Source organism: Bos indicus x Bos taurus, chromosome 17 (genome assembly GCF_003369695.1).
Source record: "Bos indicus x Bos taurus breed Angus x Brahman F1 hybrid chromosome 17, Bos_hybrid_MaternalHap_v2.0, whole genome shotgun sequence".
NCBI classification, from domain to species: Eukaryota; Metazoa; Chordata; class Mammalia; order Artiodactyla; family Bovidae; genus Bos; species Bos indicus x Bos taurus.
This window is the reverse complement of record NC_040092.1, coordinates 36,027,685-36,054,461: the sequence shown is the minus strand read 5'-3', so window position 1 is coordinate 36,054,461 and position 26,777 is coordinate 36,027,685. Positions and strand designations below refer to the sequence as shown.

The following is a 26,777-nucleotide window of genomic DNA, read 5'->3' as shown; positions in this document are numbered from 1 at the left end:
ACATGGTGGTTTTATTTAGATTATCCCCCTAAATGTGTATAACCAAAGACATCACAATCAGTAGTTGCCAACATCTATCTGCCTCTTTAAGGAAAAAACAAAACAAAACAAAACAAAAGCTAATGGCAAGTTATAGAATATAACAATGCCAACATCAAAAACCAATATCTAGCACATTCTTTCCTCTGGGGAAATAAATTTCTGTCCCTGAGCCCAGCTGCATGAAATCCTATGCTCAGTCTTCTGCCTTGTTTTGATATACCCCTCAGAGAGAGGTGAACTCTCATCTCTCTTTCTTTCCTCTAGTGTGTATCAGATCTACTTACACCCCATGACGAGGACTTTTGTCTCCCCAAAGTATGTGGGGTTGGATGATAGGGGAGATTGGGGTTTTGATCAAATTTGCTTTTTTAGAGAAATAGAACAGAGTATCACTGTCTTCTCTCCCATATATGTGCCTTAATTACTGTATGACAAAGGTAATATGTCAATCACATTTGAAGTGTTTTTTTTGAGAACTTTTGCTTTAAAAGTATCATCTCCCTTTATTAACAACAGGTAAATGGGCATTTGGGGATTCTCCAGTGGCTCAGTGGTAAAGAATCTGCCTGCCAATGGAGGGGACATGGGTTTGACTCCGGGGTTGGGAAGATCACTTGGAGAATGTAATGGCAACCCACTCCAGTATTCTTGGCTGTGAAATTTCATGGACAGAGAAATCTGGTGGGCTATAATCCTTGAGGTCACAAAAGAGCTGGACACGATTTAGTGACTAAAAACAAATGAGCACTTTTAGTTTATTTTGTTCTGAGCTGCCCTAATATCTTTCTTGAATCTGTGCTAAATTGCCTGGATCCTATTCAGAGTGAGGCTGTAGAACTGAATGGTCTTGACCAGTAGCCAGTTTAATGTTCAGTTCAGTTCAGTCGCTCAGTAATGTCTGACTCTTTGCGACCCCATGGACTGCAGCACGCCAGGCCTCCCTGTCCCACAAACTCCTGGAGCTTACTCAAACTCATGTCCATTCAATCCATGATGTCATCCAACCATCTCATCCTCTGTCGTCCCCTTCTCCTCCCACCTTCAATCATTCCCAGAATCAGGGTCCCTTCCAATGAATCAGTTCTTTACATCAGGTAGCCAAAGTATTGAAATTTCACCTTTAGCATCAGTCCTTCCAATGAATATTCCGGGCTGATTTCCTTTAGGATGGACTGGTTGGATCTCCTTGCAGTCCAAGGGACTCTCAAGAGTCTTCTCCAACACCACAGTTCAAAAGCATCAATTCTTCAGTGCTCAGCTTTCTTTATATTCCAACTTTCACATCCATACATGACTAGTGGAAAAACCATAGCCTTGACTAGACGGACCTTTGTTGGCAAAGTAATGGCTCTGCTTTTTAGTAAGCTGTCTAGGTTGAAGAAGGCAATGGCACCCCACTCCAGTACTCTTGCCTGGAAAATCCCATGGACAGAGGAGCCTGGTAGGCTGCAGTCCATGTGGTCGCAAAGAGTCAGAGACAACTGAGCGACTTCCCTTTCACTTTTCACTTTCATGCATTGGAGAAGGAAATGGCAACCCACTCCAGTGTTCTTGCCTGGAGAATCCCAGGGATGGCAGAGCCTGGTGGGCTGCTGTCTATGGGGTTGCACAGAGTTGGACACGACTGAAGCGACTTAGCAGCAGCAGCAGGTTGATCATAACTTTTCTTTCAAGGAGCAAGCGTCTTTTAATTTCATGGCTGCAGTCACCATCTACAGTGATTTTGGAGCCCCTCCCCCCCAAAAAAAAGTCTGTCACCGTTTCCATTATTTCTTCATTTATTTGCCATGAAGTGATGGAACCAGATACCATGATCTTAATTTTCTGAATGTTGAGTTTTAAGGCAACTTTCACTCTACTCTTTCACTTTAGTTCTGTGTACTAAAGCAAAATCAAATGTTTTGGCTCTTTCTGAAGATCAGGCTGATGAGGTGTGAAACCTCACTTGTTTGTTGTTCTCAGTTCCACTGTATAAATCTAGACAAGTGTCTGAGGTTCATCTCTATCATTTGTTTCTGTTCCTTCTCTTAAACTGTCTTCTCCAACAATAAGAATTCAGTGCTCTCTGAAATCTGATGTTTATTAATGTTTGCTTCAGTAAAAATTGTCCTTGTAGCAATATGCTTTAAATTTGCATGTGTCATAGAATAATAACTCATTGCAAAAGCTTTAACAAATATAAAGTATCTTTATTTGAAACATAAAGAGGGGTTTTCCCTCAGTATTGTGTATGTGACAAGTGTGATCGGGTACTTGGCAACATAGTAATGCATTTATGGGTTTAAGGACATTTGTTATTCCTAAAACAGACCTGTAATGCTTGAATTAAAGATTTCAGGATGAAGTAACCTAAGATATGATCACATTCCTCTTGAAAGGCTGACATGTAAGAAAAGGTCTTCAGAAGAGAGAAGATTAATAATCAGTAGTTATGAAATGAATCACAGAAATCTTCCTGGTAGTTTATTCATATGCCTTTTTAAGTTGCTAGGGACATTGATAAAGAATTTAGGTAGACAGAAAAATTGTGAATAAAGAGATAAATACATTGGTGAAAAACGGGAACAAAGTAAGAAAGAATTACCTAGCTGAATATCCTGACATTCAAAGGATAGTTTCTATCATCCCTCCATCCATCTGTTCATCTTCTATCTATCTGTTCATCTTCTATCTATCTATCTATCTATCTATCTACCCATCTATATTCTCTATCTGTTTAATGAAAGAAAACTCATTTGGGAAAAAGAAATTATCCAGATGTACCAATAGAGAACCATTTAGCTATTGACTATCTTCCTTCCATTGAGGTAGAATAGATATGAGAGAAAAATTAACTTTCAATGTTATACATATTGGACAAATGGCTTTACTAAGGAGTAATCAGATTTTCTTAAAGTCAGCATGGTGAAGAACATGTGTTCATAAGAAACATAAGGCAAAGAAAATTTTCTGATCAGAACAGGATTTCCAAAGGGTACTATGATGTGTTTGAGTTGGAAAGGAAATGAGATTGCTGCAGATTGGAAAACAAGCAATATGAGAAGATGAATTTCACAGGGTCACAGAGGTAAACCAGGGTGAATAAAGTGTCCCTTAGAGAAAGAACAACTTCTTGCATCATGGTCCCAACTATTTGCTCCTCAGGATAAGATGAGAATATACATAGGCATATTTCACTTAATAAAATGGCACCCTTGAATTTGTTAGCAATGTTAAAAGAGACATTGAAGTTTAATTATTAATCAGTTCAGTTCAGTTGCTCAGTCGCGTCTGACTCTTTGCAACCCATGAATCGCAGCACGCCAGACCTCCCTGTCCATCATCAACTCCTGGGGTTCACTCAGACTCACGTCCATCAAGTCAGTGATGCCAGCCAGCCATCTCATCCTTTGTTGTCCCCTTCTCCTCCTGCCCCCAGTCCCTCCCAGCATCAGAGTCTTTTCCAATGAGTCAACTCTTCACATGAGGTGGCCAAAGTACTGGAGTTTCAGCTTTAGCATCATTCCTTCCAAAGAAATCCAGGGCTGATCTCCTTCAGAATGGACTGGTTGGATCTCTTTGCAGTCCAAGGGACTCTCAAGAGTCTTCTCCAACACCACAGTTCAAAAGCATCAATTCTTTGGCCTCAGCCTTCTTCACAGTCCAACTCTCACATCCATACATGACCACAGGAAAAACCATAGCCTTGACTAGACGGACCTTTGTTGTCAAAGTAATGTCTCTGCTTTTCAATATGCTATCTAGGTTAGACATAAATTTCCTTTCAAGGAGTAAGGATGGGGAGGGGGGAGCTTGGGGCGCGGGGAGGTGGGAGAGAGAGAGTGCTTGACTCCTCCTTTTATGTTTTCTTCCCCCTGGGCCTGCCCTATGCAAATAGGGCTTAGCCAGGAGTGCTGTTAATTTCATGGCTACAGTCACCATCTGCAGTGATTTTGGAGCCCTAAAAAAGAAAGTCTGACACTGTTTCCACTATTTCCCCATCTATTTCCCATGAAGTGATGGGACCGGATGTCATGATCTTCGTTTTCTGAATGTTGAGCTTTAAGCCAACTTTTTCACTCTCCACTTTCACTTTCATCAAGAGGCTCTTTAGTTCCTCTTCACTTTCTGCCAAAAGGGTGGTGTCATCTGCATATCTGAGGTTATTGATATTTCTCCCGGCAATCTTGATTCCAGCTTGTGTTTCTTCCAGCCCAGCGTTTCTCATGATGTACTCTGCATATAAGTTAAATAAGCAGGGTGACAATATACAGCCTTGACATACTCCTTTTCGTATTTGGAACCAGTCTGTTGTTCCATGTCCAGTTCTAACTGTTGCTTCCTGACCTGCATACAGATTTCTCAAGAGGCAGGTCAGGTGGTCTGGTATTCCCATCTCTTTCAGAATTTTCCACAGTTTATTGTGATCCACACAGTCAAAAGCTTTGGCATAGTCAATAAAGCAGAAATAGATGTTTTTCTGGAACTGTCTTGCTTTTTTGATGATCCAGCAGATGTTGGGAATTTGATCTCTGGTTCCTCTGCCTTTTCTAAAACCAGCTTGAACATCAGGAAGTTCACAGTTCATATATTGCTGAAGCCTGGTTTGGAGAATTTTGAGCATTACTTTACTAGCGTGTGAGATGAGTGCAATTGTGCGGCAGTTTGAGCATTCTTTGGCATTGCCTTTCTTTGGGATCGGAATGAAAACTGACCATTTCCAGTCCTGTGGCCACTGCTGAGTTTTCTAAATTTGCTGGCATATTGAGTGCAGCACTTTTACAGCATCATCTTTCAGGATTTGAAATAGCTCAACTGGAATTCCATCACCTCCAATAGCTTTGTTCATAGTGATGCTTTCTAAGGCCCACTTGACTTCACATTCCAGGATGTCTGGCTCTAGGTCAGTTATTGCACCATCGTGATTATCTGGGGCATGAAGATCTTTTGTATTCTTGCCACATATTCTTGATATCTTCTGCTTCTGTTAGGTCCATACCATTTCTGTCCTTTATTGAGCACATCTTTGCATGAAATGTTCCTTTGGTATCTCTAATTTTCTTGAAGAGATCTCTAGTCTTTCCCATTCTGTTGTTTTCGTCTATTTCTTTGCATTGATCGCTGAGGAAGGCTTTCTTATCTCTTCTTGTTATTCTTTGGAACTCTGCATTCAGATGCTTATATCTTTCCTTTTCTCCTTTGCCTTTCACTTCTCTTCTTTTCACAGCTATTTGTAAGGCCTCCCCAGACAGCCATTTTGCTTTTTTGCATTTCTTTTCCACGGGGATGGTCTTGATCCCTGTCTCCTGTACAATGTCACGAACCTCATTCCGTAGTTCATCAGGCACTCTATGTTTCAGATCTAGGCCCTTAAATCTGTTTCTCACTTCCACTGTATAATCATAAGGGATTTGATTTAGGTCATACCTGAATGGTCTAGTGGTTTTCCCTACTTTCTTCAATTTAAGTCTGAATTTGGCAATAAGGAGTACATGATCTGAGCCACAGTCAGCTCCTGGTCTTGTTTTTGCTGACTGTGTAGAGCTTCTCCATCTTTGGCTGCAAAAAATATAATCAATCTGATTTTGGTGTTGACCATCTGGTGATGTCTATGTGTAGAGACTTCTCTTGTGTTGTTGGAAGAGGATGTTTGCTATAAGCAGTGCATCTTCTTGACAAAACTCTATTAGTCTTTGCCCTGCTTCATTCCGTATTCCAAGGCCAAATTTGCCTGTTACTCCAGATGTTTCTTGACTTCCTACTTTTGCATCCCAGTCCCCTATAATTAATATTTAACATTAAAATTTTAAGAGCTTGTTTGAGCAAAAATCCACTCAAATCTGGCAGTGCCAAACCAGAAGTAGTTAGAAGCCCTCTGTGGAGGCGAGCTAGGAAATCTTTTACAAAGAGAAGATGGAAACAAAGTAAGGAAGGTCCAGATTGGCTGTGTTCTTGCCTGGAGAATCCCAGGGACGGGGGACCCTGGTGGGCTGCCGTCTATGGGGTCGCACAGAGTCGGACACGACTGAAGTGACTTTGCAGCAGCATCAGCAAAGCATAGTTAGTTGTTTGTGATTGGTTTGTGATAGGTTTTGATTTCATAACCTGAGGCATTTACAGGCTTAGGTGTGGGCTGGATTACATTTGCACCAAGGCATTAGAGACTCCTCAGCTTAAAATTCTCCTGGTTTAATTTAAGAACAGCCAACATTGTGCTCTTAAAGGCAAATGGTGCTAACAGCTTGGAAAATATGTCCCTCAGCCTTCTCCCCATTTCATAAAATAACCACCCATGAAATTTAAGTAAGCCAAATTATTCCCTTGTGATTTGGAGTTTAAATAAGCAGCTGTATTGAGTATATTGATTTAGCTTTTTTCTTCATTTAGATTCTGTCATCTTAATAAGCTGATTCACATTAGGAATACCTATTAGAATGAAATATTTCCCTAATGTGCACACATGCCAACTATTTATTAAAATAGTAAGAAGAACTACTTGTTCTCAGGATTTAGATTATTATGTTATATATATATATATATATTTGACTTAAAAAGCCATTTGCTCAATGACTCCATGTGTGAATACATTTGCAAAATTAAATAAAAAAGGAATAAATAACACTAGATATTTTTAGCTAACAGGATAGGCATGATGCCGATGTCTTTACAGACTTTGTACATATTCATTTTCTTTAAAACTTATTAGAACTGTTACATAGTTAATCTTTATTTTGAGTTAATCTTTATTTTGAGAGTTGTTAAGCCTAGTACAAATTTAAAGATTTTTTAAAAGTTCTGGTGGCTAGTCAACATATTTATTTACAATGAGATTGGTAGGAATTGTTTTGCCTCATAGATAAAATACTATTTTAGTGGGAACAAACTAAACAAACAAATAAGCACTTTTTATTTGCAAACAAATAAGCACTTGTGTGGATAGAGAAGGGGATAGGTGGGGACTCTCTGGGAATACCATGGTAATTAATCCTATTCAACATTTAAAAATCCCATAAACCTGTCAGATATACAAAATAAGGCAGCAGAAACCTGGAGTCAGAACAGCATTGGCAATGCCAGTAGGTAGATCCTAGTAGAACTGGGAATTACCTTTTAAGAGCTAAGGCTTTAGTAACAATAATAACAACAATGGTTAGCATTTAACAGAGAAAGGTAAGGCCTGTAATTTTTGGTTTAGGTGCAGCTAACTGCTACAATTAAAAAAGCAATACTTTCAATTGTATCTGGAAACCATAGTAAGTAGTTTCAAATACTGTTTTGTTTTTCTTTAAGGCTGTTCCTACAATAACTTGAAAGCTAAAATGTACTGCTTTTTTTAAAAACTTAACACCATGTTTAATTTTTATCATAGCATGTTTTGACCTTTATAAATGTTCATAGTAGTATGTCTTCACCTACAATGGGAATTATTAGTAATTTAAAAAATGTTATTTTGCTTGTTTGTTTGAATTTTTATTGGTGTATAGTTGATTTATAATGCTGTGTTGCTGCCAAGTCACTTCAGTCATGTCCGACTCCGTGCGACCCCATAGACAGCAGCCCACCAGGCTCCCTGGTCCCTGGGATTCTCCAGGCAAGAACACTGAAGTGGGTTGCCATTTCCTTCTGCAATGCATGAAAGTGAAAAGTGAAAGTCGCTCAGTGATGTCCGACTCTTAGCGACCCCATGGACTGCAGCCTACCAGGCTCCCCCGTCCATGGGATTCTCCAGCCAAGAGTACTGGAGTGGGGTGCCGTGTTAGTTCCTGTCATAAAGCAAAGTGATTCAGTTATATATATGTGTGTGTGTGTGTGTGTGTATATATATATAATTTTTTTCCCATTTAGGTTTTTTCCATTTAGGTTTTTATGGAGCATTAAGTAGAGTTCCCTGTACTATACAGTAGATCCTTATTAGTTATCTGTTTTATATATAGTAATGTGTATGCATATGTGCTAAGTCGCTTCAGTCGTGTCCACCTCTGTGCAACCCCGTGGACTGCAGCCTGCCAGGCTCCTCTCCGTGAGGTTCTCCAAGCAAGAATATTGGACTGGGTTGCCATACACTTCTCTAGGGGATCTTCCCAACCCAGGGACTGAACCCATGTCTTTCTCATCAGCCAGGCAGTTTCTTTACTACTAGTGCCAACGAGGATGCCCTAGTAATGTATATGGTGGTGGTGGTGGTTTATTCACTAAGTTATGTCTGACTCTTGTGACCCCATGGACTATAGCCCACCAGGTTCTTCTGTCCTTGGGATTTTCCAGACAAGAATACTGGACTGGATTGCCATTTCCTTCTCCAGGGATCTCCTTGACCCAGGGATTGAACCCAGGTCTCTTTCATTGAAGGCAATTTCATTAATGACTGAGCTAGCAGGGAAGCTCTAGTAATGAGTATATGTTAAACTAAATCTTCCAATGTGTCCCTCTTTACCCCCTTATCCCCGGTAAAGTCATAAGTTTGTTTTCTACATTGGTAACTCTATTTCTGTTTTAGATAAATTTGTTTGTACCTTTTTTTTTTTTTAAGAGTTCTCATATAAGTGATATCATATAACATTTGTCTTTCTTTGTCTGACTTACTTCTCTCGGTATGGCAATCTCTATATTTATCCATTTTGTTGCAAGTGCTATTATTTGCTTTTATTTACAACTGAGTAATATTCCACCATATGTATATACCAAAATTTAGTTTTTAAACATATTATTTGTAGCATATTTATTTTAGAATGTCAAGGTACATTAAAAATGTTGGCACTCATGTTCAGAGAATCCCAGTGAGCCATACAGAATGCCTTGAAAATAAAATAATTTTCATCCCACCAATGATTTCATATTATTGTATTTCAACTAAACTTTAAAAATTAATATTGACCCTAATGATTTTTAAATGTCTTTTAACTAGCTAGACATGTTATAAAGCCTAAAAGAGAACTTAGAAGATGTGATATATCCATGTGATTCTTTAAATACATTTATCACAGAGTAGCATCAGTTATATATGATCAAACAACTATTATTTATAATGTTAATTATCCTCTGTCCTTTTATGTTGTTTATTTTTTTAATATGATTGGTAATCTACAATTATCTTTTTTCCCAAGTTTTCTAATAATTTGCCCCACTCATCCTTTCTAGAATATTAACTCTCTAAGAGCAGAGTGTATTTTTCTTCCTTACTAATTAATCTCCAGTCCCCAGCTCTATTTCTGGCATTTGTTAGTTGCAAAGAAAGGAAACAAAAGAATGAAGGAAGGGAGAGAGGGAGAAGGAAAGAAAGAAAGTGTACAAGAACCTGTCTGGAGAGCCAAGTAATAAAAGATCCAACCTATATATTATCACGGGAAAAACTTAAAGGCAATGCCTGGAGATGTGTATTGTTACCACAAGAGTATATTTATTTTCTGAGCCTTGGGCTTTGATGTAATTTACACATTTGTCAAGTAAAGGAGTGAATATATCTGCCTCTCTTCAACTTCATAAATGTGATGGGTTTTCTTTAAAATAGAGGATCACTGAGCTCTAAGTCAGTACTAAGACCTTGTGATTCTGACACGTTCATGATTAGTTTGAGAAAAATAGTTTGCAAAGGATGAAGGAGAGCTCATGTTACTTGAACGTATTATCAAGTAGAAAAAAATATGCACAACCTGAGAGTTATTAGTTAGGTTTTATTTAGGACAAAATGAAGACTATAGACTGGGAGACAGCATTTCAGATAGCTCTCAGAAACTAGTCCAAAAAATAGGGGGAGGGACAGTGCATGTGATTTTGGTGAAGGTGGAGTACATGCAATCAAACACATGTTGTTTTTCAGAAGGTTTCTACTAATCTCATGAAGATTACTGCTAGTTATGAAGTGGGGGTATCACCGTGAAGGATTTTAGTGTTTTTCTAAATAGGAAGAGATTCAAGAATTGGGCTAATAAAATCTTCTCCTGAATAATCTCTAACTGAAGACCTGTTCTGCCAGTTTTGTCCAGAGCACAGAGTGCCTCATTCCTAATCTCTGCCCTGAATTCCTTTAAGGGTGTGTTATAGGTCAGCAGCAGCTGCAGAGGCTAAAGTTTTAACCTTGTAGAGGCAGATGGCAAGTGCCAATTTGTATTTGGCAAAGTTAATAGTATATTTCTTTTAAGTCCATCATTTCTCCTGTTGTAGCCATGCATTCTGGGAAACAAACTCACTCAGAAGGACAATGCAGATGGTGGAGTGCAGTTTATTACATTTGCGGGCCCAAGGCAGAGTTTCCTCTTAACCAAGGACCCCGACCAGTTTTTGTGAAAACCTTATATACCCTAAGTGTACTTGCCCAAACCCACGCCCCAAATTCCGTGAAACTAGTCTGAACAAAGGAAAAAGAAAGACACAAAAAAGTTCAGTTAAATTCAGTCGCTCAGTCGAGTCTGACTCTTTGCAACCCCATGACTCACAGCAAGCCAGGCCTCCCTATCCATCACCATCTCCCAGAGTTCATTCGAACTCACATCCTTCGAGTTGGTGATGCCATCCAGCCATCTCATCCCCTGTCGCCCCCTCTTCCTCCTGCCCCCAATCCCTCCCAGAATCAGAGTCTTTTCCAATGAGTCAACTCTTCGCATGAGGTGGCCAAAGCACTGGAGTTTCATTCAGCTTTAGCATCATTCCTTCCAAAGAACACCCAGGGCTAATCTCCTTTAGAATGGACTTGTTGGATCTCCTTGCAGTCCAAGGGACTCTCAAGAGTCTTCTCCAACACCACAGTTCAAAAGCATCAATTCTTTAACACTTAGCTTTCTTCACAGTCCAACTCTTGCATAGACACATGACCACTGGAAAAATCATAGCCTTGACTAGATGGCCCTTTGTGGGCAAAGTAATGTCTCTGCTTTTCAATATGCTATCTAGGTTGGTCATAATTTTTTTTCCAAGGAGTAAGCATCTTTTAATTTCATGGCTGCAGTCACCATTTGCAGTGATTCTGGAGCCCAGAAAAAGAAAGTCTGACACTGTTTCCACTCTTTCCCCATTTATTTCCCATGAAGTGATGGGACCAGATGCCATGATCTTCGTTTTCTGAATGTTGAGCTTTAAGCCAACTTTTTCACTCTCCTCTTTCACTTTCATCAAGAGGCTTTTTAGTTCCTCTTCACTTTCTGCCATAAGGGTGGTATCATCTCCGTATCTGAGGTTTTTGATATTTCTCCCGGCAATCTTGATTCCAGCTTGTGTTTCTTCCAGCCCAGCATTTCTCATGATGTACTCTGCATAGAAGTTAAATAAGCAGGGTGACAATATACAGCCTTGATGTACTGCTTTTCCTATTTGGAACCAGTCTGTTGTTCCATATCCAGTTCTCACCGTTGCTTCCTGACCTGCATATAGGTTTCTCAAGAGGCAGATCAGATGGTCTGGTATTCCCATCTTTTTCAGAATTTTCCACACTTTATTGTGATCCACACAGTCAAAGGACTTGGCATAGTCAAGAAAGCACAAATAGATGTTTTTCTGGAACTCTCTTGCTTTTTCCATGATCCAGCAGATGTTGGCAATTTGATCTCTGGTTCCACTGCCTTTTCTAAAACCAGCTTGAACATCTGGAAATTCACAGTTCACGTATTGCTGAAGCCTGGCTTGGAGAATTTTGAGCATTACTTTACTAGCGTGTGAGATGAGTGCAATTGTGCAGTAGTTGAGCATTCTTTGGCATTGCTTTTCTTTGGGATTGGAATAAAAACTGACCTTTTCTAGTCCTGTGGCCACTGCTGAGTTTTCCAAATTTGCTGGCATATTGAGTGCAGCACTTTCAGAGCATCATCTTTCAGGATTTGAAATAGCTCAACTGGAATTCCATCACCTCCCCTAGCTTTGTTCGTAATGATGCTTTTTAAGGCCCACTTGACTTTACATTCCAAGATGTCTGGTTCTAGGTGAGTGATCATACCATCGTGATTATCTTGGTCATGAAGATCTTTTTTGTACAGTTTCTGGGTCTAATCCTTGATTTATATGCCTTAAACCTGGGTAGTCAACCGTGGACAATTATCAATGGAGTTGTGGTCATTCTCTGAGAAGTGTAATAGAATGTATGATTCTATTTGGTTACACAGATAATTAGGGTATTCTTTTAGGTGATGGAGAGCCCTGGGGCTCTTCCTTCGGGGGCCTGGTTTCCCAGTTGGTATGTCGTTTCCATAGATACTGGGCATATAACTCAAAGTCCACAGTCCTGCCCAAGATGGAGTCCTGCTCTCAAGATAGATAGAGCCTGTTCTATTTCCTCCTTCACTCCTGTTCCACTAAGGAGAGTAAAGAAAAGAAACAAAACTGGAAGATTTCACTCCTCTCTCTGATCTCCTACACAAATAGTCTCATCAGCATGACTCAAGACCACCAAAATCACATGCACTGTATCTCTTGCATGAAAGTTAATATAATAACTTTGGATTTCCAAATCATGCCTTATCCCCAGAAATCTAATACCCATATATCTCACAGCGGGAGACAACCCTCTACATCTGCCTCTGGCATTTTCTATTTCTCTTTCCAGTTCTTGTTGATCATCTGAGATACTGCATATTTTATAAGCATTTCTCAGAATTATTGTGTTTTGTTTCCAGACCACTGTGGGCTTCCCTTGTGGCTCAGCTATTAAAGAATCTGCCTGCAATGAGGGAGACCTGGGTTCCATCCCTGGGTTGGGAATATCCCCTAGAGAAGGGATAGGCTTCCCACTCCAGTATTCTGGCCTGGAGAATTCCTTGGACTCTATAGTTGGACGTGACTGAGCGACTTTCATTTCCAGACCACTACAGTCAAATGAATATTGTAATAATGCAAGTTACATGAATTTTTATTTCCTAATGAGTATATAGCTCAGTTGGTAAAAATGTGCCTGCAATGCAGGAGACCCCAGTTAGATTGCTGAGTCAGGAAGATCCCCTGGAGAAGGGATAGGCTACCCACTCCAGTATTCTTGGGCTTCCTTTGTGGCTCAGCTGGTAAAGAATCTACTTGCAATGCAGAAGACCTGGGTTCAATCCCTGGGTTGGGAAGATCCCCTGGAGAAGGGAAAGGCTACCCACTCCAGTATTCTGGCCTGGAGAATACCGTGGACTATACAGTCCGTGGGGTTGCAAAGAGTTGGACATGACTAAGCAACTTTCACTTTCAGTGAGTAAAAAAGTTACATTTTCACTACACAATATTCTATTAAATGTGCAATAACATTATATATAAGGGCATCCCTGGTGACTCAGATGGTAAAGAATTCACCTGTAATGCAGGAGACCTGGGTTCAATCCCTGGGTGGGAAGATCCCCTGGAGAAGGGACAGCTACCCACTCCAGTGTTCTTGCCTGGAGAATTCCAAGGACAGAGAAGCCTGGCAGGCTAGTCGATGGGGTCACAATTATTCGGACATGACTGAGTGACTTTCACTTCACTTCACTTCATTACATATAAAGAAATAATGTACTTATCCTAATTAAAATATATTTTAAAATGACAGTATGTTCAGTGAATCTGGCTTTGCCAGTAGTCTCTATGTCAGATGTAACACATGCATTTTGAAGAGGTTAGACTGGAAAGGTTTTAGAACCAGAGCCAGACAATAAATGAAATAAATGTCCTACAAATTTGAATTCCCAGTGCCAGAGTGCTTAATGTATTACTGCTTCTATCTTATTTTACATTTTCTTCTCAACAGTCAAACACACAGCTCTTTAAGGCTATCAGAACCCAGAATATCTAAAGCAATTTTCCCATGATGGTTAAAAGGTCACAAGATAATAACTCCTACATTGAAACACCTCACACCATGCCAAATATCCCATCAGGAAACAAAGGAGAAACATGCTTACCAGGAAGCATGTCTTAAGTAAGCTATTTCATTGAACAGACATGGAATAAATGAGGAAAATATATATTAAACAATGGATTTATGAAGGGATGAATCACTTAACCCCTCTATCATAGCAGGCCAAATATCACTGAACAGCTATATATATATATGTAATCTCACTAGCCAGGACCATGCACTTTTCTAAAGCACATTCCTTAAAACAGTATATCCAGCTTGAGTTATATCATCATGATCGAATCAAGATCAAATCAAAAGCAAGCTAGTCTTATGCCAAAATCAGTATTAAGGAAAAGGATAGACATCTGTTCTCTTGGTTTATACACAATTTACCTTGAATAAAATATTAGAACAGAAATTAATATGAGACAATGATGAAAGCTTCTCTTCCAACTTTCTGTTCCATCATTTCACAAAGTATGTGAATTAAAGCCAGCAAAAATAGTATTAAAGTATCTGACCAGATTCCATTATCACTGCATCCTAAAAACTACTGTGGTGCTGGCCCCACAGGTCTTTAGAAAGAGCACAGTGAGGTAAGATCAAAAACACTGCCCCTCTGCCACCTGGGAAAAGGCTTTTCTCATCAACTAACAAACAACAGATGGAGAGTGGCTGAGAGCTTGGTTGCTTTCTAAACAGAAAAGCAGTATTTGTTTTCCCATTAGGCTTATAGGAGAAATAGCTCTAGCCATTAAGTAGTTTTGTTAATCCCTCCAGCTGGACTGTGCGAAAGCCAAGGACTTTACCACTCACTATCAACCATATCTATTTATATGGAAAGCAGATAAATCACTCACATTTTTCCTCCTCTAAGGCAGTAAATGCCAGCTTAGCCAATGAAATTTGAATACAGTAAATAAGAATAGAGAGCACATGATGTTGTGAAGGCTATATTTAGCAGTGCAAACACTGTCATTGCGTGTCACCACTCAGGTGACTGGGGTAGGAGCTTCTAGTGATGCATAGGCTAAGCTCCATCCTCAGAGCTGTCTCTGCAGCTCATCCTCATGCAGGCATGACAACTTTTAACACCAGGGTGTTCCATAAAAGAGTTAAAAATAGCTCATTAAAATAGACATTATTATCACCAATCTGCCATTGTTATGACAAAGTCTCAATCTTTCAAACTATATGTAACCATAATATACACAAGCTGGTGTGGAAAACTCCAATGAATTTTTATAATTAGAAGCACATTTGTGTATATATAAATCATTATTTTTAACATTAAATGATTATGTCTGAGTGTATACTATATGTGTTTCACTTGACTAAAACTGTTTATATATATATATATATATATATATATATATGCATATTTGTATTTATAATCTGCACACCAACCAGGAGAAGTAGAGGTTGCTATCATTAATTTCTTAGTGAGAAAAGGTTGAGTGACTTGCCAGAAATTATAGAGCTATTATGTAGCCTTGGCATGGTCTAAACCCAAAGCTGGCTGACTTCAAAGCTTGTGTTTCCTGATTGCACCAACTTTAACAAAACGTACACGGTAAAGCAAACCTCCAAGCAATGTGAACCACTCCCTCTGTGGACAAATATGAAAGACTGTTGGACACAGGCATGCAGCTACCTGGGGAAAAGGAATGTTTGAAAAATCTTGGGGAGCCCTTTTACCAGACAAGCTACAGTCAAAATCAGTAGAATCTTAAAACAGCTACTGTCACAGTCCAAGGAACAGAGCACAGAGCAGAAAAGCATTTTGGCGATTTTTCTCACCCGTGCTTGGGTAGATTCCCATCATCAATTGGTGCATTAATTCTAACTGGCTCCTGGAAACAGTAATTTGCTTAATAGCTCCTTTGTGATCCAGGGAGTTAGTTCAGAATCCCAAATGGCTTCACTTCCAGCTTGGGAGGATGTTAGACAAAAGAGAAAAAAAAAAAAAATCTAACTTCATTTTTCACAAATAATAGGAAGATGAAAATTGGAACAAGCTACTGACTATTTTTGTTGGGAAAGAGCTGTTCCATTTTGATATGGGTCACTGAGACTTAGGAGGCAATTTTCATGTAGAAGTAAAGTATCTCCTTGAGTCAATGTAAGTAAAGCAAAGTAAATGAGTAAAATACAAAAATGCCCCTTTAATGTTCAAGTTTTCTGGGTCCTACTGGGAGATTTTTGTATTAGAACTTTCAGGCTAAATTCTAAGTATCTGAGTGTCAAAATAAACTAAGTCAAATTTATAATTTTATGTCATTGAAACACTTGAAAATAAATGTCCAGTAACTGAAAACCCAGGTTTCCTATAAGTTCAGTTCTTTGCTCAAGTGTAGACTTAAATTACCTATAGAAATGTTAAGACACTGATATAATTGCATGATTTTAATTTTCTTTTCAGGTGATAAAACAGGAAGAACTTGGCAAGGACCTTTCTGATTGTACTTTGTATGATCTACTGAAATATGATGATTTTAACTCAGACAAGCACCTGGCTCTTGAAGAATTTTATAGAACATTCCGTGAGTATAAGATTCGTTTTCTAATTCCTCTTTTTTCTTTTCCTGATTCATTACCCAATATGATGTGTTTGCTTGATCTCAAAGTACAAGCTGCTACTGAAGAGAAGTGATACAACTGATAAAATTTAAGGGTTTGGCTCTATTGAAAAGAATGTAAGAGGTAAGGGATTTAATATTCTAAAATAAAGAGCTAGAAATATTCAGTAGCCCTTGCTATCAGTTCTTGATTCTAGTTTAGCTATTAATTCCACAATGCTATTTCCAAGGTTATTTTAGACCAGGAACAATACTTCATTGTTTGTCACTGCTTATCAAAAGCAATTTAATTATTTACACAGTGACTCTTTTACCTTATAGGTAAAATAAAGTTGTTTAATAGTTTACATATATGATAACAAAATTAGCATATGAATGAAAATTTATATTTACGTTAAGATACTTTAGAATGAATGATATATGTATAAATGCTTTAAGACTTCTTCAAATTGAATGTTTATACTTTGTATTGCAAAATTGTAAAGATGATTTTGTTTTAAAAAGCTACATGCCAGGTTATTCTTTAAAAATAATTCCAAAGAAAAAAAACTAGGAGACAGAAAAACAGAAAGGAATGTTTTCAGAGTGTGTGTTAAAAAAAAAAAGGTGGGGGGGGAAATCATTAAATAAACTGGTTGGTATTTGAAAATCACAAAGTAATCTAAGTTAAAGGGCATTTTAGATAAATAGATTGTCTTTAATATTTTTATATGTATTCACATATGTATGGCTTTCCAAATATATACACATGTATTTTTTTTCCAAAAAGACAGGAAATAGACTGTGTTTCATATAAAAAGATCATGTTTGAATTATGCCTGTCATACATCAGCTGTCTGATATTGGAAAAAATTACTTAAATCTCTAAAAATTCATATGAATAATGATAGTAATTATCACATCATTTTACATTAAACATTGGTCATATTTTATGTGGTATTTGATACTAGCAAAGTAATAAATATGAAAGAGTTGCAGGTTATAAAGCTTTAAGGCAAGAAGTTAGTATGCTCTTCAGATTTAATTAAGCTGTATTTCCACTTTAAATTGCAAGCATAATACAAGATGGGATATCTCAGTAAACATTTCATCCTTTAAAGGTGTGTACAACTTTTCAAAGGTAAGAAGAGAGCAGCATTATCATTGGAAGATTATATGAAGAAACTGAAACATGAGAAATTAAGAATTAAGTGGCTGAATTTATAATTGAATCTATAGTTAAGAAGTCTATGTGTTTGTCATTGAACTTCACTCTGTAGCAAGCATTCTTTTGTATGCTTTAGGATAACAGGAATACTGTGGTTTATCAGGAAAACATATTATATTATAAAAAATCACATTATATTATGTTATACCAAATCATTTAAGATAGAAGGAGATAAATGTCATAGAAAGTCCTACACAAAATATTCAGTGAATTAAGAATATAATCTCCCCCTTGGGGAATCAAGGAGAGGTGGTGGAGGTAGTAATAATTGAATGAGTCTTCAGGATGAGTGGATTTGGACTTTGTTGGATGAGAGACGGAAGATGGACAAACAGAATAGTGTCAGAGAGGAAGAAATGTTCCACGACCCTTCTAGACTTCTCTGACTGGCCTAAGGATCAAGTTGTCATGAGGCATATTAGCAGGAGAAAATCAAACAAAGTTTAATAATGTATATAAATGGGAGAGACCCAGGAAAACCAAAACCGTCACCTTAAGTAGTAAAACCCTTACCTTAAGTACTGTCCTCAATGACTGAAACCCTTACCTTAAATGACTGAAAACCTCACCTTGAGTACCATCCTCAGCTAAAGACAAAAGAGGACTTCAGAGGGCAGGAAGGCAATTTTCAGACAAATGAAAAAGCAGATGTTTGGTAAACAAATGTTTGCTGGGCCCTGCAGAGAAAATAGAACATAGGAATTTTAACAAATAGAGATTTGCTAAGTTCCTCCCTGTCCACACCTAGTTCACATTAGAGTTAGCCTACAGTGACAGCTCCCTTCCTGGAACAGGTCTTCTATCTGCTTTCTTTTAGGCAGTTAGGGGGAAAATTGAAATTTACTGTCTCAGTCTTTTGGGCTTTGATTGTCTCTTTAGTACACAAGTAGTATGTATACTAAAGAGACATTTTAGGGTGTCAAGTGTGCTTCCTATAGTGGCATAAATAAAATCTCAGCTGCATGATATACCACAGTATTTAGAGAAAGTCTATGAACTATTATTACTATTTTACTAACTTATTTTATTAAACAGGGAGTCTAATCTAACAACTACTATTCCACACGCTCATAATATTAAGACACTGGGATTTGGCTAAATAAAAGTACTTGAAATTTGTAGCAATAGCAGGCAACATTTTTAATGGTATACAAACTATCAAGTGTGAATAAGAGAATTAAATATGTTTCTATAGGATTTTTATTTGAAATGTAGTTATTGTTGATGGTGGAAAAGTGGAGCTAGAAAATGACAAAACAATGAAAATAAAGTGTGAATAACATATTATTTTTGTGATAACATGGCGAAGACTGAATAGTGATCCCTAGCAATATCAATCAGAGAAAGCAATGGCACCCCACTTCAGTACTCTTGCCTGGAAAATCCCATGGAAGGAGGAGCCTGGTAGGCTGCAGTCCATGGGGTCGCTAAGAGTCGGACACAACTGAACGACTTCACTTTCACTTTTCACTTTCATGCATTGGAGAAGGAACTGGCAACCCACTCCAGTGTTCTTGCCTGGAGAATCCCAGGGACAGCGGTGCCTGGTAGGCTGCCGTCTATGAGGTCGCACAGAGTAGGACACGACTGAAGCGACTTAGCAGTAGCAGCAGCAGCAGCAGCAGCAATATTACTACATAAGAATCTTCTCAAGAATACTACTATCTGGCCCCTATGAAGGGGAAAATATGATACTGTGTTTGAGAGATGATTTGATGCTGCTAAGGAAGGCAAGGTGGTCAGTATATTGTAAAGATAAATAAAATTATGCAATTTAGAAATCTGAAGCATTAGTATAAGCATTCGATAGAGACATAGTGAAACATGGTTTATAAAGGAACAATTGGGCACTAGGAACAATTGAATTTGGATAGAAGAAAATCTATATGATTCTGTTGATGGCTGGAAGGTAATATGGTGTCAATTTTACAGAAATTATTTATATGAAATACCATGAAATTGAATGAATATCATTAATAATTCTGCTATTAGGTGAAAATTGTGTCTAATACAAAAGGTCTACATTTTAAATATTTTTGAACCATAAAGAGATAATGGGTAATGCAAGCACTTGGCAATTGGCAATCATATTATGAGCTTTTATCATTTTGAATCATCACAAAACATTTTCTTAACTATGATAAAATTATTTTAACAATCAGTTGGAAAAGATAATGTTTTTCTAAGTAATTCTAGAATTATCTGGAGTGTTTTAATATTCCTTGTGGTTTAACCAAGAAATTTTCCATATAGTTTTACATTTTTAGTGTTTCAACCTTATTAAACAGGGCAACCAGTTCTATAATGACTTCTTGGAGAGAGCAAAACTAACTTGTATGGATTGTCTGTATCAGCAAGGCCTTTATATGTGAGTAGGAAACATATGCAGAAAAGGCAATGGCACCCCACTCCAGTACTCGTGCCTGTAAAATCCCATGGATGGAGGAGCCTGGTAGGCTGCAGTCCATGTGGTCGCTAGGAGTCTGACACGACTGAGCGACTTCCCTTTCAATTTTCACTTTCCACTTTCATGCATTGGAGAAGGAAATGGCAACCCACTCCAGTGTTGTTGCCTGGAGAATCCCAGGGACAGGGGAGCCTGGTGGGCTGCCGTCTCTGGGGTCACACAGAGTTGGACACGACTGAAGTGACTTAGCAGCAGCAGCAGCAGCAGCAGGAAACATATGCCTATTTTTTTTTCTCTCCTGTTTTAATACAACTAAACCCACCTCAGTTTTGTGACAGGATTTGTGTAATGACATGATTTTAAAAAGTAATTCTATTTAAAATATTAATATTATGAATAAAAATGTATAAAAATAGTGAAAAGGCAATCCATTTTAAAATTATGTACTAAGTACCTATGTGTATGCTCTGCTATGCTAAGTTGCTTCAGTTGTGTCCGACTCTGTGCGACCCCATAGACAGCAGCCCATTAGGCTCCTCTGTCCCTGGGATTCTCCAGGCAAGAATACTGGAGTGGGTTGCCATTTCCTTCTCCAAAGCATGAAAGTAAAAAGTGAAAGTGAAGTCGTTCAGTCGTGTCCGACTCTTAGCGACCCCATGGACTGCAGCCTACCAGGCTCCTCCGTCCATGGATTTTCCAGGCAAGAGTACTGGAGTGGGGTGCCATTGCCTTCTCTGACCTATGTGTATAAAGTGCTGTATTAGTTAAAGTAACTTGAAAAAGATGTTTTCTTTCCCTGAGGGATACATCATCTCAGACAATGATAAAAATGACAGATGAAGGAAGGGTAAATACTAATCATTTTTCATACATAGAATTCATTCCCTCAGATAGTTTCTAAAACGAAAGCACAGAAAACTAAAAAGTCCCTGAATGAATATCCAAGAGAAAAAACTAAGGCCAGAGAAGTTAAATTTATCTTTATCCACTCATTATTTAACTGCTGGATATAAGGATAGATAGAATTCTTGAATTCCAGTTAATAAACTGCTATCATATAAAATGGGAAAAAGTTTGCAAAGCAAGGAGGTAAATGCTAATGGTAAAGAAAAAAAGCCAGCACATCATCAAGTGTTATTACATTATATTAGAGTGTTGTTTTCACACTTATAAAGTTTTTCATAATTTTTTTTCCATTTTGGATAAGATGAATTATTTTATTATTTCCTAATAAGCATTATGTGACATTCTTAATTTCTCTCCAGTGTTTTTGACATTAGTAAAAAATCCTTTGAGTTTTCTAAGATACCTAAATCCCTCACTCTCACTGCAAGTATCAAATATCTTAAATCATGCTTTCTTTGGTTAACAAACTTGGAAATATGTGTAATGGGATCCAATAAATACTAAGTGAGGTCAGACATAGTTTTGAATACTTAGAGGAAATACTAAACCTTCTTTTCAAATTGTGGGCACCCTGCATCCCTGCATTTTGTTGTCTCAAGAGTAAAATGTGTAGATTTGCAGTGTAAAGAGTGCTTAGAATTAAAAACAGATAGTATTTTTATTAACTATAAGGACTTGTACTGGCATATAGAGACAGTACAACTGAAAATCAACTGAAAACCAACTGAAAATCAAAATACAGTGTTTGATTAAGTTTGACTTGCCTTGAAATATATGTTTTTGCTTCAAATCCATAGGTAAGTACAAGTAATTCACCATCAGACAATATGATCACACACAGAATTTCAGAAATGATGTTTAAATAAATGTCTATATATATTTAGTTTTGCGCATTCAGTTGGGATAATAAAGTGAAATTATATGACTATTAATTTTAGGAAATACTCATTTTCATTTGGACATTCTAGATTGCCCAAATTAGTGCAGTTGTCTACCCCCTAAATATATATTTGTTTTGGAAATGCTTTTCAAGTACTTAATTTCCTAAGTTAAACTATATAGTGCTTTGATTTAAAATTGTATGGAGTGAGGAGTTTGTGTAATTCTGACATTCTTGAAATTCTATTAAATAAGTATGAGTTGTAGTTCCCTAAGCCATTTACATACACTTTAAGACATGTATGTGTTCTAGTGATTACAGGTCTAATGTCACCCTTAAATATATCTTTATTCAATTCAGAAACAATCTCTATGTGGAAGGATCTACAGGAAGATATTTTTCTACTATGCATAAAGTAATTCGGTTTTTGCAAGCCTAATGCATCAATTGTGAGATTTATATTGAAACTAATTGTACAATATCTGTCTCTCATTTTTAAAAAAGAATAATTAGGATTCTAAATTTTTTTTAAATGCAAGAGTTACTTTAAATCACCTAAGTCTTCATGATTATATGTGAAAGGCTTCTTAATGGAGTATAGATTTGATAGTGACATTATAAGGAAAAGAAAATTTATTTTTCTAGGAAATCACAGTTGCTGCAATAAAATGTTAATTATCAGAACCATCTAATAATTCAAGCAATGAAATATAAGTATCATATTAACATTCATTGACATTACATCATTAGTATATGAAAGTTCTTTATTTGAGAAAAATAGCTGAATTTAGTGACCAATTAAGAATGTTGAAGCATGTGAAAGTGATGGAGACAGGACTAGAAGAGCAGTAGCAATAATGTAAGGATGTGTCCGTATTTGGAAAATAGCTTACAAGTAGAATTAGCTGGATTAGATGAGTGATTACATACACATGGGAGGGAGAGGATAGGGTCAAGGATAATGTCAAATTATCTAGTTTGCATACAAAGCTAAATAATGATGCTACTCATTAAGTTAGGAAGCACAGGAAAAGAAACAAGTTTGGGGAGTATATCTAGTTAAATTTTAGACATATTGGCATATTCAAATAGAAACTTTTAGTTGGAGAATCAGGTGGCCCAGAGTCAGGTGAGAGCTATGGTCACAAGGAGAGACATAGAGCATGTAGTTAAAATTTGATTCTGTGGCAAGGATGGAGGTATTCAAGGTAAGTACAGGAAGTCCCCTTCATGAACAAGTTCCATGCCAAGAGCTGATTCATAAGTCTAATTTGTTCATAAATCCAACAAAGTTAGCCTAGCTACCCAACTAACACAATCAGCTATATAGTACTGTACTATATAATAGGTTTATAATACTTTTCACACAAATAATACATAAAAACACATTTTTAATCTTATAGTACAGTACCTTGAAAAGTACAGTAGTACAGTACAACAGCTGGCACACAGGGGCTGACATTGAGTAAGCAGGCAGGAGGAGTTATTGACTGGAGAATGGAGAGGAGGTGGCAGATGGTAGAGCTAGCTGAAAGATCATCAGCAAGAGGAGATGGAGAGAAAGCTGCAATTTCACTTATGCCTGACACTGAGGGAACGCATCTTTGAAAGTTCACTTGAAGAGTCATATGTAGGAGACTTACTGTTTGTGGAGAGAAGAGTAAAACGGCAGTAGGAAACTAAAACTAAACAATAGCACAGAGAGATAGGAGGAAAGCCAAAGGAGTACACCATCGTGGACTTTTAGTAAGGAATTGTTTTCAAGGCTAAGTTCAAAGCAAGAAAGTATACAACAGATGAATGGGCACTGGACTGGCAATAAGGAAGTTACTGGTAACTTTGGTCATGGCACTTTGCAGCAGAGATGTAAGTGTAGACAGTTAAGTGCTAGTGGCTGAAAAGTTGGATATTAAAAAATCAAAAAAATTCTGAGCAAAGAAGCAGAGCACATAAATGTACATTAAAGTATATATTTAGTTAAAATCTAAAATATATAAAACTCATTTGTGGTTATAGTAGTTAATGTGAATGGTCCCCTTTGGGAACACAGGCAAGAGAAAGACTTCTAAGGTGCTGGCAAGCTTATACTATTTATCTGGATTAAAAAATCCCACACTGATTTGGGAAATGCTGCGTTGGATTGAGAGAACTGCTATATTCATAAAAGAATCCATACTGGATCATTGTAGAATAAAATTTTGCAGGAACTTTATAAAACTTTGGCTGATTCACTGGAGAAATCAATCTTCTACTACGAGCTTTGATTACAAAGTTAGTTCACATGTGTGTATGGCTGTACTCTTCTGTGTTGGAGTATGCAGATATGCCCTGATGGTTGGATAAATACAGAATCACTGTCTTACAGATGGTTACACTGTGTGTTATTTTTGCTGTGTCTGGGTTCTAGCCACTATAAAAAATACTGTTGCAAAACATGATTGTTGAAATTTTATGTATACACATATATTCCAAAAGGACAGTTTCTTGGTCTTAAACAAACAACAAAACAAAACAAAACAAAACAAAAAAACTTTTATACCCTAACTGTTAATACAAGAACAACTGATGAGGTAATACAGATTTGAACTATAATTTTAAAATCTTCAAAACTGTAAGATTATATCTTAAATCTTTCCAATTTGGAGATGACTCTGTCCTCATCCTGTTTATATTACCTTAATCTGGTGTAGCTGGTACACCTTTATGCTTCCCTTTTTACCTATAAACACTGGCATTCTACATGCTCTGATCTCTCACAGGTAAATTTTGTTTGTTGACCTGTTTGTTACTTTTAAATGCAGACTCAGTTAGATATTTCAGCTTCTATTATTTCAAGTGAAACACTTCTATATATTTCTTGACATTTTGACTCTTCTGTCATATAGATATTGAAAATAAGGACTTGTCTGAAACAAAGTGAAATAGAAATAAAAAATAATGAAATGGTAACTGACCAATTATTCTTATTTTTCACATTGTGACATACCTTGTTAATCATAATTTAGTGCATCTGACTTAAAATTACTTTTCGCTTATTTCACTATAATATTCTGGGAAGGACTTTGCCTGAGGCTGTTTGTAGATTTTCACAACATCTGTAATTCACTGGTAAAGAATCTGCCTGCAGTGTGGGAGACCTGGGTTTGATCCCTGGGTGGGGAAGATCTCCTGGAGAAGGAAATGGTAACCCACTCCAATAGTCTTGCCTGGAGAATCCCATGGATGGAGAAGCCTGGTAGGCTACAGTCCACAGGGTCGCAAAGAGTCAGACAGAACTGAGTGACTTCACTTTCACTTTTCACCAAACTCCAGTACTCTTGCCTGGAGAATTCCATGGACAGAGAAGCCTGACAGGCTACAATTCATGGATTCACAAAGAGTCAGACACTGTTGAGTGACTAAATATTTTGCTTTCACACTTAAGCTTTGTTAACCCCCTGTTCTTAATACCAGTTTCTCAGAAACACCTTGAACTGAAGTTTGCATTGTCCTTTTGTGGTATGAAACCATATCTGGTTGGCATCTCCTCATAGTGGCTTTACTGTGAAGATTCCAGCCACACTGCTTCCAAAGAGCCCATCTATTTGGATATGAAACAGTGGCTGCAGATTGGCAACAAAGCCTTTGCTTCATTTTAAAGTAACTCAGATTCCCAAACTGAGTTCCTACTTGTGGGATTTAAGTTTTTAATTGACCAAAATTGTTCAGCAATTTAAAACAATTGGAATGAAATATGTCACATTTTAATTATTATCTCTTTTCTGAATTCCTTTCTCTAGGTTAGTTTGAGAAGATGCATTTTATCTAAAGTTTCCAATTGAAAGTTTCCTTATAAAAGTCTGTTCTGTCAAATGATCCTTTAGAGAGGCATTAATTTACCAAGTGAGTGTTATTATGAACTCTAAAAAGTGATGCTATAAATATATAATAGCAGATGAATCTGATATTTTTTCATTTATACTATTTGGAAGCTAATACTTAAAAATTACATTTTTGCTAGATTTATTTTTTAATGTATATCTATTACTTAGGCTTCTCTGGTGGCTCAGACTGTAAATAATCTACCTGCAATGCATGAGACTCAGGTTTGATTCCTGGGTTGGGAATATCCCCTGGAGAAGGGAATGGCTACCCACTCCAGAATTTTTGCCTGGAGAATCCCATGGACAGAGGAGCCTTTGGGCTACACTCCATGGGGTCACAAAGAGTCGTACATGACTGAATAGCTAACATTATTTTTTTTCACTTCATAGTTATTACTGTCTCTCTCTCTCTCTCTTTTTTTTTTTTACCTGCTAGAGGTCTATCCTGTCATTTAAGTGAGTTCTAACACTTTCACAGAGGAGTTGTATGGATATTACCAGATAAAACATGAAGCTTTGCATAGACTGTATCAATGCATATAGAAATCATAAGATTTATGTTCACTATCAATATTCATTTGAATCCATTGTATCTTGTTGAAAAAAAGAAATGAATCAAAACACAAGAAATTGAGTTTTGGATTTTCATAAATTTTAACCCAAATCATGTATTAATAAAAGTTCTATCAAGATCGTTATTTTTTGCCTGCATTTATTCCATAATTCTACAGTTTTTTTTAAAGAAAATATATTTATTTTTCCTGGGCTTCCATTCCTCAATCCCTGGGTCAGGAAAATCCCCTGGAGAGGAAATGACAACTGCCTCCAGCTTTCTTGCCTGGAAAATCTAACAAGCAGAGGACCCTGGAGGGCTATGCTCCATGAGATCACAAAGAGTCAGACATGACTTATCGACTAAAAAAAAAACACAATATTTATTTTTCTTATTGTAGAAGTTAAAGACAGCAGAAAAACATTCAAAACAAAAGTAAGAATCTATTTTAATTCCACCATTAGTTATAATCACTTTGAGAAATATATATGACCACATTACCTTTATATTCAAGATTTCTTTTAATTCTACCTTCATTTAATTAATTGTGTATTGGAAATACAGCATCAACAAATATAGTC

The 26,777-nt window shown here is 37.3% G+C and overlaps 1 protein-coding gene across 4 annotated transcripts in view; it reads left to right on the top strand.

Annotated features, from left to right (window-relative positions):
• Nucleotides 1-26,777, top strand: part of FSTL5 (follistatin like 5) — a 930,680-nt gene that overhangs the window by 472,673 nt on the left and 431,230 nt on the right. For all 4 annotated transcript variants that reach the window (XM_027567276.1, XM_027567275.1, XM_027567274.1 and 1 more), the window contains exon 6: nt 16,224-16,344. In XM_027567276.1, the coding sequence (XP_027423077.1) occupies nt 16,224-16,344 (121 nt within the window). The remainder of the gene's footprint in view (nt 1-16,223; nt 16,345-26,777) is intronic.